Consider the following 15,848-nt stretch of genomic DNA (forward strand, 5'->3'; position numbering starts at 1 on the left):
AGGCAGTGCTGCGCACAGAGCTAGAGCCACCCTTGCATACGCCCTCAATTTGAATGAGTGAGAAGACTGGCGTATAGCAGTGTGTGTGTGCGGTGTACGCATTAAAGGCTTCCACACAGAGGAGCCACACACTGTGAGGTGGCAGAGCCCATGTTTAAGGAGCAGAGACTCTACATGGAGGAAGGGAAGACAGAGGTACATAGACTTGGAGCCTTTGCTGGAGGAGGACATCCGAAGGACAATGGGCAGTGGTAGAGCTGGGAGATGATAAATTGGTAAATACATTGGGGATACAAAAACATCTCTTAGAGGATGGAATTGTGAATATGGAAAGGGAGACTCTAGAATAAGCTCATGGTTTCAATAGACAGAGTTAAATATACACCAACACATACATAAATATACACACTACACACACACACACACACACACACACACACACACACACACACACACACACACATATATATATATATATATATATATTCCAAAGTTCTGTCCATTGAAAGGACTCAGCAATGATGATACCCCAAAAGCAATGACAACTATCACAGACCTGGCTTCTAAATGCCAGTGTCCATTGTTAGACTGAAAACTCTCTTTGCAACTTCTTGTCATCTCCCCACAATCAGCCATGCCTCTCAGGGACAGAGTTATAAGGCTGTGCCATGCTGTGGCCTTGCAGCCCATCCCCCTCAAAGATGTAAGATATGTATGGTCAGAACCAGTACCTGGTTCCTTGTCATGTAGGCTGTGTCAGACCAAATAATATAGTGTAGAACTTGCCACCAGCCCACCAAAGCACAAAGGTTAGGTGTCTGTTTTGTTCTAGTGATTTCTCCCAAGGTTCACCTCTCCTACAGGGGCTATCCCACCCCAAAGCCCAAGCTTGGCCCCAGTGTTTGTAAAACACTCTGCTCTCTCTCTCTCTCTCTCTCTCTCTCTCTCTCTCTCTCTCTCTCTCTCCTCTCTCTCTCCTCTCTCTCTCTCCTCTCTCTCTCTCTCCTCTCTCTCTCCTCTCTCTCTCTCTCTCTCTCTCTCTCTCTCTCTCTCTCTCCCTCTCTCCCTCTCTCCTTAGAAAGCTCATTTTTAAGGGGCAGCTGCTCTCAGCTTCCTTTCTTACTGTTTCCTGCACTTCTGTAACTTTAGAATATCCACTAAATGGGACTAGGAATTCTTTGAAAGTTGCTAATGTCAGGACTGGCACAAGGAATGTTTGAATGTCCAGAACAGCAAACAAACGGGTGCCTGAGGATCAACACATGCCTGCCAGGACGACAGAGAAGCTGGCTCCACAGTCTGACTATGAGGTTAGCGATGGATCAGTTTGGAAGTCACAGATTACAGCCCACTGAATGACAGAGGAAACCAGAATCTAAGAAAGTACAGACCTAAGAAAATAAGTGAAAAGCTTTGAAGTTTAATGAGGAAAATAACAAGCAAAGTTTAGAAGCAAAATACTTAAAGGGGAATGTCTTAGGGGTTTACTGCTGTAAACAGACACCATGACCAAGGCAAGTCTCATAAAGGACAACATTTAATTAGGGCTGGCTTATAGGTTCAGAGGTTCAGTCCATTATCGTCAAGGCAAGAACATGGCAGCATCCAGGCAGGCATGGTGCAGGAGGAGCTGAGAGTTCTACATCTTCATCTGAAGGTTGCTAGTGGAAGACCGGCTTCTAGGCAGCTAGGATGAGGGTGTTAAAGCCCATACCCACAGTGAAACAGCTACTCCAACAAGGCCACGTTCAAACCACCACAGCATCCAAGGACCATGAGTGAAAGACATCGATGCTACTTTCCTGACTGAAATGTTTTCTTTGTGGTGATATGTGTCTTTCTTGGGGTAATCAGAGGGTTTCAAGGGGTGTTGAGCATCAGGCCCTTTCACTCTCAACTAATTGAGGAAGATCCTCTATGCTGTCTTTATAGTTTGCTATAATTTCGTGATTGTTAAATGGAAAAAAAGTCATTATAGGAGAGGGATAGGACCAGGAGGAGCTGGTGTCTACAATAACACACTTACGATATAGGTATGTGTATGTATTTGTTTGTGTTGCATGGGTGGGTGCAAGCAAGTATGTATGAGTGTGTGCATAGGTGTGTACAAACATGTACACGGGTGTGCATGTAATACTTGCAAGCTGGTTTTCTCAGATCCAACTAGTGAGAAACGTTTCATTTTTATAAAATCAGAGTTTGCTATGTCATCTAAATTGATCTTTTTTTCACGTAGATAACCAATGGGCATGACAGCCTCTAAAAAAGATACACTCCAGTCTTTATTAAAGTTCTAAAAACCATTCATGAATTCAACAGTCTGTCAACCAAACTCGCGGTTTGCTTCTGTCCATGCCCTTGCCATGGTGTAATTTGGTTAAGAACTGCCTGTCAGGTTGGCTCACAGTTTGTAAGGAAGCCCCTTGGCAGCTGAATTCAGCTCTGGTATTGAGGGTTGTGGATCTCTGGGTGGTCATGTCCACTGCATGCTGTGACATCCCACTTTTCTCTGTTGCCCACATGGCCTCTTCCTAGAGCCTGTCTTGAGAGTAGGCTGCTGGTAGCTCAGGTCTTCTTTGGGTCCTTCTCATGCTTAAGTCCTTCTTGACCAGAAGGAAAGATTTTAAACCAATTCAAATAGTTCCACTCCAGCCCCATATCTAAAAACTGCTGCTCCCTTCGAGGTCAGATGCTCACTGGTCATTTTGACCCTGATCCAAAAGACTTAGCAGAGTCCTCCGGCTCTGAGGTAGTGTCAGTCACAATAGGTTCTTTCTATGTTTGTCTTTCAAGGAGGAGCTTTCTGTCCATGGCTTGGTCCTCATGTGGCTGCCCTGGCTCAATGGACGCTGTCTTGAACTGTACTCAGTGGACATCTTATTTTTATGTCACAGTACTTATGATTCTTTCCAGGGCCTGATACAGCTGCCCCGAAATCCTATCTTCTATCACTGGGAACACTACACAATACTCTCGGGGACACGACTGTGCTTGCCCTCCATCTTCCAATGCCGGGCACTCTTCTTTGTTTTGGCTCCCGAGTATAACCGCATGATGTAGTTCATGCAATGCTTAGACTGTGAGGCTGAAAGAGAAACACAGGAAATAAGAATTTTGAACAGTGTTGCATCCATACATTTGAAGCTCCTTGGAGGTCATGCTTTAGTTATAGAACCTAACCTACAATAATCTGGCCTATGTGAATGTTCTGAATGCATTGTTGTGCCTTAATAAAAAAAAAGTAACTTATGTTACATAAACAATATGCTAATCAAACTGAAATAAAAACTCAGCTGCAGAATATATCACATTGCCTTCGGCAAAATCACGTAATAAAAAAAATAACAAGGCCTGTGGAAAACATTAGGTTGGGGCCGAACTCTCAAAACCTCGAGCTAGATGAGATACTGACCCTTTGAAAGCATAAAACAGTGCAGCTTCAGTGTTTGGTTTGAGGCACGGAGGCAATGAGGGTTATGCTAGTTATCTTCACCGTCAATATGATGCTTGGATTGACAAACATCTAGAAAGATCAGTAAAGCACTGTTGTGGGGAGAGGGGTCGGGTATCTGTTGTTTCTAGCAAGAGTGAAGTAGGGCAGAAGCACAAACCCAACTGACAGGCAAGACCCAGTGGAATCAAAGGAAGAAAATGAGGAAGCCAGCAAGCAAATGGGCTCTCTCTCTCTGGGCTCACTTCCTGGCCGCCATTTTGCAAACCTCTGAACCTCCGCGTTCCACCACACTCTCCCCACCACAGTGGGCTGAGACCTTTGAAAGAGCCTTCTTTCCTTTGTCTGTCAGGTGTTTGCCACAGCAGTGAAAACCCAAACCAAAGCTGATGACCATGGGAGGGCAATGGAAATCTGAGCCCAGGAGAAAATCCTTCTGCCTATGAAGACAGACGGCTCCCCATCGCCTTCTGCCTGCACACGGAGCCCTGAGTGTAGGCGTCCCTTCCAAGTTTTCTTAAAATGGAACTACAGGGGCGTTCGCTTTTTCAGCGCCTGAGCTGAGGGTTTTCCTTTCTCTGCCGAAGCTCCTGATTCTCCTCCCACTGTTTTGCCTTCCCCTCGCAGAGGGAAAACACCACAGGCGGCTACACAAATCATGTGGACACCGGCGCCACTCGCCTGTGCTTTCACACGCCAACAGACAGTAGGTACTTTCCACAGATTTCCCCATCATCTGGTCACTATGTCTCTTTTCCTACTAGAAGCCTGTTTCACACTTGGAAGGGCAAAAAGTAACAAAAAGGTGCAGGTGTTTTAGGAGACTTAACTCCTCCTACGAAAGCCCTCAACCAAAGAAACAGAACCAAGCAGCAAAGACCAGCACATTTCTTGAAATGCCTGGCAAGTCGAAGTTAATTTGCAGAGGACTTATGGAAGGTAGAAGATATAAAATTCTTGCCTTGCCAGACCCATACTCCCATCCACCCGCCCACACCCACACACTCTCCTTCCCCTCTAGAGAATTTTTTCACTCTTACTTTGCTGAGAGCATTGTAACAAAGTCATCCAAAGGCCTCAGATATTTCTCTTTAGATTAATTAGGCCTCGAATTGATTTGTTCAGTGAAAAATTTTCAGACACACCGTTTGTGCCAGGCTCCGTGATAGACTTCAAGGATGCAAAAAGAATTAGATTGTTTACTGCCTGACCGGATGCATGGGGTGATATGAAAGGTGCTTCATTGACTGAGGTTTTATGTAGAATCTATCTCAGGCCACAGAGTGACCCTGAGTATGACAACAAGACCAGAGCTGGCCTTCCTAAAGTGGAAGGCCTTCTACTGCATGAATCTGACCACTTGTGAATTTATCTTTAAAGGCAAGCTTCCTTAAATGTTATAAATAAAGTGGAAGTCTATAAAATCCAATCAAACTTTGATTGTGGTCCCTCCCCACTTTTCCTGAGGTGATCCACGAATGACCCTCACTGATTAAGTCCCGGGCCACACACATTGCACTCACCCTGGCTGTTATTCTCCTGGGAAGATGTTTCCTCATTGTTGGATCTTGATCTGTAGCTTTCTAGAGCTTGCTCTGAAATTTCACTTTCTGCCAAAGAGGAGACTAGGTTACCAATTTCTGCCATCGCAGACAGCATTAGACATGGATGTTTGAATACGATGACATCATGGTCATTGCTGAGCTGTCATGGCCTCCTGGGCCTCGTGGATTCATTAGCTCAATATGTCATCCTACAGTGTTTCTGTGTACCCAAGGGATAGGGGATAAGGTCAAAGGACAGCAGGATAGCAGCAGGCACTGTCCTTCAGAAAGGAACAACTGCTACCAGAATGATGGTGGCCAATCGTCAGTGAGGGTCTTTGAAATAACACTGTGCCGTTTGCCTCCTGCACACACAGAACATCAGACCCTGTCTCATCTTATCTATATGTATTTATTCTATGGTCAAATGACCCTTTACTTGATTTGGTTAGTACACAAGATGTTAGGTAGTCATTATGGCACTTTCATGCTTATCGTGCTGGTTTGAATAAGAATGACCTGTGTAGGCTCACAAACTTGAATGCTTAGTCATTAAGGCTTGCAACTGTTTGGGAAGGATTAGAAGGTGTGGCCTTGACCGGCGGATCCCGGACCGCAGCAGCTCTCTGCTCCCAAACCCCGTGGGAGAGAGACCCCACCGCCTGATCAGGTGGGCACTCCTGAGGCTGCAGAGCGGAGGAGACCACCAACACTGCCCACCCCTGCCCACATCCCTGGCCCAAGAGGCAACTGTATAAGGCCTCTGGGTTCCCGTAGGGGAGGGCCCAGGAGCGGCAGGACCCCTGCGCCTGAGACACTGCCGGAACCTGAAGGAAACAGACCGGATAAACAGTTCTCTGCACCCAAATCCCGTGGGAGGGAGAGCTGAACCTTCAGAGAGGCGGACACGCCTGGGAAACCAGAAGAGACTGCACTCTGTGCACATCCAGGCGCCAGAGGAAAACACCAAACGTCATCTGAAACCCTGGTGCACGGAGGCTCCCGGAAGGAGCGGCACAGATTTTCCCGGTTGCTGCCACAGCGGAGAGGACTTAGGCAGTACCCCACGAGCAAACTTGAGCCTTGGAACCACAGGTAGGACCAATTTTTCCCCTGCAAGAAACCTGCCTGGTGAACTCAAGACACAGGCCCACAGGAACAGCTGAAGGCCTGTAGAGAGGAAAAACTACACGCCCGAAAGCAGAACACTCTGTCCCCATAACTGGCTGAAAGAAAACAGGAAAACAGGTCTACAGCACTCCTGACACACAGGTTATAGGACAGTCTAGCCACAGTCAGAAATAGCAGAACAAAGTAACACTAGAGATAATCTGATGGCGAGAGGCAAGCACAGGAACCCAAGCAACAGAAACCAAGACTACATGGCATCATCGGAGCCCAATTCTCCCACCAAAGCAAACACGGAATATCCAAACACACCAGAAAAGCAAGACCTAGTTTCAAAATCATATTTGATCATGATGCTGGAGGACTTCAAGAAAGACATAAAGAACTCCCTTAGAGAACAAGTAGAAGCCTACAGAGAGGAATCGCAAAAATCCCTGAAAGAATTCCAGGAAAACACAATCAAACAGTTGAAGGAATTAAAAATGGAAATAGAAGCAATCAAGAAAGAACACATGGAAACAACCCTGGACATAGAAAATCAAAAGAAAAGACAAGGAGCTGTAGATACAAGCTTCACCAACAGAATTCAAGAGATGGAAGAGAGAATCTCGGGAGCAGAAGATTCCATAGAAATCATTGACTCAACTGTCAAAGATAATGTAAAGCGGAAAAAGCTACTGGTCCAAAACATACAGGAAATCCAGGACTCAATGAGAAGATCAAACCTAAGGATAATAGGTATAGAAGAGAGTGAAGACTCCCAGCTCAAAGGACCAGTAAATATCTTCAACAAAATCATAGAAGAAAACTTCCCTAACCTAAAAAAAGAGATACCCATAGGCATACAAGAAGCCTACAGAACTCCAAATAGATTGGACCAGAAAAGAAACACCTCCCGTCACATAATTGTCAAAACACCAAACGCACAAAATAAAGAAAGAATATTAAAAGCAGTAAGGGAAAAAGGTCAAGTAACATATAAAGGGAGACCTATCAGAATCACACCAGACTTTTCGCCAGAAACTATGAAGGCCAGAAGATCCTGGACAGATGTCATACAGACCCTAAGAGAACACAAATGCCAGCCCAGGTTACTGTATCCTGCAAAACTCTCAATTAACATAGATGGAGAAACCAAGATATTCCATGACAAAACCAAATTTACACAATATCTTTCTACAAATCCAGCACTACAAAGGATAATAAAGGGTAAAGCCCAACATAAGGAGGCAAGCTATACCCTAGAAGCAAGAAACTAATCATCTTGGCAACAAAACAAAGAGAATGAAAGCACACAATCATAACCTCACTTCCAAATATGAATATAACGGGAAGCAATAATCACTATTCCTTAATATCTCTCAATATCAATGGCCTCAACTCCCCAATAAAAAGACATAGATTAACAAACTGGATACGCAACGAGGACCCTGCATTCTGCTGCCTACAGGAAACACACCTCAGAGACAAAGACAGACATTACCTCAGAGTGAAAGGCTGGAAAACAATTTTCCAAGCAAATGGTCAGAAGAAGAAAGCTGGAGTAGCCATTCTAATATCAAATAAAATCAATTTTCAACTAAAAGTCATCAAAAAAGATAAGGAAGGACACTTCATATTCATCAAAGGAAAAATCCACCAAGATGAAGTCTCAATCCTAAATATCTATGCCCCAAATACAAGGGCACCTACATATGTAAAAGAAACCTTACTAAAGCTCAAAACACACATTGCACCTCACACAATAATAGTGGGAGATTTCAACACCCCACTCTCATCAATGGACAGATCATGGAAACAGAAATTAAACAGAGATGTAGACAGACTAAGAGAAGTCATGAGCCAAATGGACTTAACGGATATTTATAGAACATTCTATCCTAAAGCAAAAGGATATACCTTCTTCTCAGCTCCTCATGGTACTTTCTCCAAAATTGACCATATAATTGGTCAAAAAACGGGCCTCAACAGGTACAGAAAGATAGAAATAATCCCATGCGTGCTATCGGACCACCACAATAACAATAAGGGAAGAATGCCCACATATACGTGGAAATTGAACAATGCTCTACTCAATGATAACCTGGTCAAGGAAGAAATAAAGAAAGAAATTAAAAACTTTTTAGAATTTAATGAAAATGAAGGTACAACATACCCAAACTTATGGGACACAATGAAAGCTGTGCTAAGAGGAAAACTAATAGCGCTGAGTGCCTGCAGAAAGAAACAGGAAAGAGCATATGTCAGCAGCTTGACAGCACACCTAAAAGCTCTAGAACAAAAAGAAGCAAATACACCCAGGAGGAGTAGAAGGCAGGAAATAATCAAACTCAGAGCTGAAATCAACCAAGTAGAAACAAAAAGGACCATAGAAAGAATCAACAGAACCAAAAGTTGGTTCTTTGAGAAAATCAACAAGATAGATAAACCCTTAGCCAGACTAACGAGAGGACACAGAGAGTGCGTCCAAATTAACAAAATCAGAAATGAAAAGGGAGACATAACTACAGATTCAGAGGAAATTCAAAAAATCATCAGATCTTACTACAAAAACCTATATTCAACAAAACTTGAAAATCTTCAGGAAATGGACAATTTCCTAGACAGATACCAGGTATCGAAGTTAAATCAGGAACAGATAAACCAGTTAAACAACCCCATAACTCCTAAGGAAATAGAAGCAGTCATTAAAGGTCTCCCAACCAAAAAGAGCCCAGGTCCAGACGGGTTTAGTGCAGAATTCTATCAAACCTTCATAGAAGACCTTATACCAATATTATCCAAACTATTCCACAAAATTGAAACAGATGGAGCCCTACCGAATTCCTTCTATGAAGCCACAATTACTCTTATACCTAAACCACACAAAGACCCAACAAAGAAAGAGAACTTCAGACCAATTTCCCTTATGAATATCGACGCAAAAATACTCAATAAAATTCTGGCAAACCGAATTCAAGAGCACATCAAAACAATCATCCACCATGATCAAGTAGGCTTCATCCCAGGCATGCAGGGATGGTTTAATATAAGGAAAACCATCAACGTGATCCATCATATAAACAAACTGAAAGAACAGAACCACATGATCATTTCATTAGATGCTGAGAAAGCATTTGACAAAATTCAACACCCCTTCATGATAAAAGTCCTGGAAAGAATAGGTATTCAAGGCCCATACCTAAACATAGTAAAAGCCATATACAGCAAACCAGTTGCTAACATTAAACTAAATGGAGAGAAACTTGAAGCAATCCCACTAAAATCAGGGACTAGACAAGGCTGCCCACTCTCTCCCTACTTATTCAATATAGTTCTTGAAGTTCTAGCCAGAGCAATCAGACAACAAAAGGAGATCAAGGGGATACAGATCGGAAAAGAAGAGGTCAAAATATCACTATTTGCAGACGACATGATAGTATATTTAAGTGATCCCAAAAGTTCCACCAGAGAACTACTAAAGCTGATAAACAACTTCAGCAAAGTGGCTGGGTATAAAATTAACTCAAATAAATCAGTTGCCTTCCTCTATACAAAAGAGAAACAAGCCGAGAAAGAAATTAGGGAAACGACACCCTTCATAATAGACCCAAATAATATAAAGTACCTCGGTGTGACTTTAACCAAGCAAGTAAAAGATCTGTACAATAAGAACTTCAAGACACTGAGGAAAGAAATTGAAGAAGACCTCAGAAGATGGAAAGATCTCCCATGCTCATGGATTGGCAGGATTAATATAGTAAAAATGGCCATTTTACCAAAAGCAATCTACAGATTCAATGCAATCCCCATCAAAATACCAATCCAATTCTTCAAAGAGTTAGACAGAACAATTTGCAAATTCATCTGGAATAACAAAAAACCCAGGATAGCTAAAGCTATCCTCAACAATAAGAGGACTTCAGGGGGAATCACTATCCCTGAACTCAAGCAGTATTACAGAGCAATAGTGATAAAAACTGCATGGTATTGGTACAGAGACAGACAGATAGACCAATGGAATAGAATTGAAGACCCAGAAATGAACCCACACACCTATGGTCACTTGATTTTTGACAAAGGAGCCAAAACCATCCAATGGAAAAAAGATAGCATTTTCAGCAAATGGTGCTGGTTCAACTGGAGGGCAACATGTAGAAGAATGCAGATCGATCCATGCTTATCACCCTGTACAAAGCTTAAGTCCAAGTGGATCAAGGACCTCCACATCAAACCAGACACACTCAAACTAATAGAAGAAAAACTAGGGAAGCATCTGGAACACATGGGCACTGGAAAAAATTTCCTGAACAAAACACCAATGGCTTATGCTCTAAGATCAAGAATCGACAAATGGGATCTCATAAAACTGCAAAGCTTCTGTAAGGCAAAGGACACTGTGGTTAGGACAAAACGGCAACCAACAGATTGGGAAAAGATCTTTACCAATCCTATAACAGATAGAGGCCTTATATCCAAAATATACAAAGAACTCAAGAAGTTAGACCGCAGGGAAACAAATAACCCTATTAAAAAATGGGGTTCAGAGCTAAACAAAGAATTCACAGCTGAGGAATGCCGAATGGCTGAGAAACACCTAAAGAAATGTTCAACATCTTTAGTCATAAGGGAAATGCAAATCAAAACAACCCTGAGATTTCACCTCACACCAGTGAGAATGGCTAAGATCAAAAACTCAGGTGACAGCAGATGCTGGCGAGGATGTGGAGAAAGAGGAACACTCCTCCATTGTTGGTGGGATTGCAGACTGGTAAAACCATTCTGGAAATCAGTCTGGAGGTTCCTCAGAAAATTGGACATTGAACTGCCTGAGGATCCAGCCATACCTCTCTTGGGCATATACCCAAAAGATGCCTCAACATATAAAAGAGACACGTGCTCCACTATGTTCATCGCAGCCTTATTTATAATAGCCAGAAACTGGAAAGAACCCAGATGCCCTTCAACAGAGGAATGGATACAGAAAATGTGGTACATCTACACAATGGAATATTACTCAGCTATCAAAAACAACGAGTTTATGAAATTCGTAGGCAAATGGTTGGAACTGGAAAATATCATCCTGAGTTAGCTAACCCACTCACAGAAAGACATACATGGTATGCACTCATTGATAAGTGGCTATTAGCCCAAATGCTTGAATTACCCTAGATCCCTAGAACAAAGGAAACTCAAGACGGATGATCAAAATGTGAATGCTTCACTCCTTCTTTAAATGAGGAAAAAGAATACCCTTGGCAGGGAAGGGAGAGGCAAAGATTAAAACAGAGACTGAAGGAACACCCATTCAGAGCCTGCCCCACAGGTGGCCCATACATATACAGCCACCCTATTAGACAAGATGGATGAAGCAAAGAAGTGCAGACCGACAGGAGCCGGATGTAGATCGCTCCTAAGAGACACAGCCAGAATACAGCAAATACAGAGGCGAATGCCAGCAGCAAACCACTGAACTGAGAATAGGTCCCCCGTTGAAGGAATCAGAGAAAGAACTGGAAGAGCTTGAAGGTGCTCGAGACCCCAAAAGTACAACAATGTCAAGCAACCAGAGCTTCCAGGGACTAAGCCACTACCTAAAGACTATACATGGACTGACCCTGGACTCGGTCCCCATAGGTAGCAATGAATATCCTAGTAAGAGCACCAGTGGAAGGGGAAGCCCTGGGTCCTGCTAAGACTGAACCCCCAGTGAACTAGACTATGCGGGGAGGGTGGCAATGGGGGGAGGTTTGGGAGGGGAACACCCATAAGGAAGGGGAGGGGGGAGGGTGATGTTTGTCCGGAAACCGGGAAAGGGAATAACACTTGAAATGTATATAAGAAATACTCAAGTAAATAAAAAAAAAAAAAAGAAGGTGTGGCCTTGTTGGAGGAGGTGTGTTTCCAGTAGTGGGATTTGAGATATCAAAAGCCCATACCAAGCCCAGTCAGTCTCTCTCTCTCTCTCTCCCCCTGTGGATCAAGGTGCATAACTCTTTTTTTAAAAAAAATATTTATTTATTTATTTAATACATGTCAGCACCCTGTTGCTCACTTAGAACACACTAGAAGAGGGCATCGGATCCTATTCAGATGGTTGTGAGCCACCATGTGGTTGCTTGGAATTGAACTCAGGACCTCTGGAAGGGCAGTCAGTGCTCTTAACCGCTGAGCCACCTCTCCAGCCCCAAGATGTATAACTTCTTAGTTACTTCTCCAGCACCATGCCTGTCAGGCCATTGCCACACTCCCCTCCACCATGATAATGGACTAATCCTTTGAATCTGTAATCAAGTCCTCAGTTAAACGCTTTCTTGTATAAGTTGCCTTGGTCATGGGGTCTCTTCATATATATATCGCTGTAGTTTTCTCCTGTTTACCTCCCACCAGCTCTCTATTACCCACCCCTCGGATCTCTTGCTCCATTCCACCATTCCTCTAGGCTTCCTTCTGCTTTTATGTCATATACATTTTCTGCACATGAGAGAAAACACATGCATTCATTTCCCTCTCATTGCCCACTCTTGGTCACTCCCTTGGGTCTGTCTATAATGAGTTATTTCTTCACATGACTATTCAGATAAGCTTGAACTAAACTATCAAGTGTAATGCTTTTAAGTCACGGATATTCAAAGATGCAGTATTTTGAGCCTTTACAAAGAATTTTCTTTTACTAGAGGCCTTGGGCCATAAGTAACTAAATCAGCTTTGTCCAACAGCCATTTAAGTCAGGTCATTTAAAACACTCTAAAAGTTATAGTCAAAAAATAAGGTGGGGTGGGGGAGAAATCAATTTCAATATATTTTAGTTAACTGGTATACCTCAAATAGGATATTATGTTTGGGCAGTTTATAGAGACTCATGGCGAGTCAGAGGCTTGACAGTCATCCCGTCTCCTGTCTACTATCTTGTCTTTTTGTGTATTTGCAGTTCTTATACAGGTGGTCACAGCTGCTACGTGCTCCTGACGCCAGCAGCCTCGCTGTATCTAGAGGACAGCATTTCATGGCATCTCCCCACCCTCTAGCTTTTACAGTCGTCCCAACCTCATGAAGAAGGGCTTTCATCCTGTACCTGTTTACGAAACAAATTTATAGAATTATTCTGAACACCTTTGAAAGCCTTGTCAAGCTCTGCTATGTGTTGAGTATATGTATTTCTAATAGAGATTTTCTAGCTATTTTTTTATTTTGACTTGTTTATTACTATGTTATTATTATGACTGGCATACTTTCGGTTTTGATGGTAACTCTTTCATTAGAATGCTTGGGGGGTGGCAAGGAAATGACTGGTATCTTATGGACGAGTAGGGCTGAGTACATTGTTGCAAAATACAAAAGGCCGCAGATGTTTATCCATTAACTAGAACACAAGGAACTCGGGATCACCTGTCTTAGAGGCTCACATGGCCCTAGCATCTGGAGTGATACCTGGCATGCAGTGGGCGCTCAGGGAGTGAACAGGTGAACTGGCTCCGTCTTTTGTCAACAAGAGCATCTGCGGTCCAGCCCCAACTCCCATAGCTTCTTTGGTTTCTGTCTATCTGACGCTTTTTGAGCATGTTCCCTGGATATCCACAGACCGTGTTTGCTGGGAAACGAGTGATTGCTTATTGGAGTCACACCCTTACTGGTCAGCTTGCACATCAGCTAAGAGAGGAGCTTCGGCTGGCAGTCTTTCCCTTCTGTCTAGTCAGCTGTTGGACTCTGTACAGACCTCACGGGGTTCTCTGTCCACTCACCCTTCTTCCATATCACGTGCGCTTTACGAAGCTTCATGATGAAGAGCTGAATGATGATGAAGAGGATGAAAATGAGGAAGGACACCAGCGTGAGCAGCAGGATGCCACTATTCCTCCTGGCCAGCCCTGAATGCTGAGCACTGGCTTCTGTAAGGAGATCGAGACAGCGTTAGGCAGTTTGGGTTAGGCATCATGGAACGCGATGGTTAGCTTTCATCTTTCTTTCTCTATTTTTGTCCTTTCTTGAGATAAGTTCTCATTATGCAGCCCTGGCCAGCCTGGAACTTGGCTACATAATCCAGGCAGTCCTTAAATTCACTGGGACCAACTTGTTTTTACTTCCCTAGTGCTGGGGTTTAATGGCAAGTGACACCACACCTGTCTGTGACACTTAATTTTAATTGTCAGCTTGACACAGTGTAGATTCATGGATGATCTCAGGGAGTGGCTAAATCCTGATGGCCTGCGGGAATGTCTGTGGAAGAGTCTTGACTGCATAGTTTCAAAGGGAAGACCCAGGCCATTGTGGGTGGCACCATTCTCTAGGTTTGGGTTCTGGACTGCATAAAAGCAAAGAAAGTAAGCTGAGGAACAGGCATTCATGCATTCATTCCCATTCTGCTCTGAATTATGAATGGGGCCAGCTGCTTCAAGTTCCTGCCTTGACTTTCCCACAATTAAAGACTATAACCTGGAATTGTAAGCCAAATAAGTCCTTTTTCCCTTCAAGCTGGCTTTGTGAGGATGTTTAACATAGCAGTAGAATGCAGCCAGGACAAAGATACACACACACCACACACACACACACACACACACACACACACACACACACACACACACACACACATCTATCTATATCATTTCTCCAATACGGTATGGACCAAAAGACAGCTCAGCTCAGGGGATGGGCCAGATTTACCCCAGAAGTTAAGTATGTGTGCTGTTCAGCTCTCTGAGACAAGCGAATGGGCAATAGAGACAAAGCAAACCCATGGATGACTTGAAAAGTTGTTTTCTAAATGACATAGATATTTAGTTCTTTTTGTCATTTCTAGAGAGAACATACGAGAATATTGACTTAAATCACAGTCTGGGAATTTTAAGTAGCTATGAGGAATGCTTGTTCATTACAATGTAACTCAGAATCCCAGGAGACTATTAAGGTAAAATCTATCCAAATAAAGCAAAATGCTGTGTACCCTGACTAGATTAAATGTGGTCCTCGTAAAGGCATTAGGGAGATGCTTGAGGAACTCTTGAAAATCATTTTAAACTAGTATGTCATTTTGCCCAATGTCCTTCACCTCAGCCGGCAGGCTCAGGATTAAGGAATGGTGGCTATGTGAAGAGCATAGTACTTGAACCTGCCTAGGACGTAATCCCTATGCCTTAGGAGATAATTTTCTCTTTATAAATAAATACATTAAAAAGGCAACAAAAGTAAGCCATGCTAAGTTCCAGAACCATGCCTACTTATCAAATAGTGTGTCTAGGACTGCAGAGACAAAGTTTGAACCCGAGGCTGCATACGTCAGGGAGGCTTTCAGTAGACTTTAGCTTCGGGAGAGAAGTAAGAGCATTAGGGTGAATCCTCTCCTGCTGTGAGGTAGGAGGTTACAGGGCAGGGCTGTTGAGACAGAACGATGCCTTCAGAGCATCATGAAACGTGCAGAGGCTTTCTAGATGCAGGGATGCAGAGGTAGGCATCAGAGTTCACCTTAGGCAGAAGAAGGGCTTGTGTGGTATGTTGTAGATCATGGGAAACCAGAAATGTTCTCAGAGCACAAGTGTGCAAGCAACAAGGCTATGTTTCCATGGTGCTAAGTCTGGACCAGAAGTAGAAGAGCTGAAGCCACAGATGATTAAATAGACCATACACCAGGAAGAGAAGACCCAAGAGCCATTGGCTGCTACTTGTGTGTGCATGTGTGTGCATCTAGATCTGTATCTACACCCAGAAACAAGGGCTGGGAGTATGCAATGCTCTGAACATGCTGTTTTGTG

The 15,848-nt window shown here is 43.4% G+C and overlaps 1 protein-coding gene across 2 annotated transcripts in view; it reads right to left on the minus strand.

Moving 5' to 3' along the window:
* Positions 1-1,519: 1,519 nt before the first annotated feature.
* Positions 1,520-15,848, minus strand: part of Crtam (cytotoxic and regulatory T cell molecule) — a 37,263-nt gene continuing 22,934 nt past the window's right edge. Inside the window, exons 7-9 of one of the 2 annotated variants that reach the window (NM_001106813.2) lie at positions 13,845-13,988; positions 4,975-5,061; positions 1,520-3,085 (exon numbers count right to left, since the gene is read on the minus strand). In NM_001106813.2, the coding sequence (NP_001100283.1) occupies positions 2,961-3,085; positions 4,975-5,061; positions 13,845-13,988 (356 nt within the window). In that variant the 3' untranslated portion in view covers positions 1,520-2,960. Of the gene's footprint in view, positions 3,086-4,974; positions 5,062-13,844; positions 13,992-15,848 lie in introns of both variants that reach the window. The other variant, NM_001413479.1, reaches the window with a different exon arrangement.

Source organism: Rattus norvegicus, chromosome 8 (genome assembly GCF_036323735.1).
Source record: "Rattus norvegicus strain BN/NHsdMcwi chromosome 8, GRCr8, whole genome shotgun sequence".
Taxonomy (NCBI): Eukaryota; Metazoa; Chordata; class Mammalia; order Rodentia; family Muridae; genus Rattus; species Rattus norvegicus.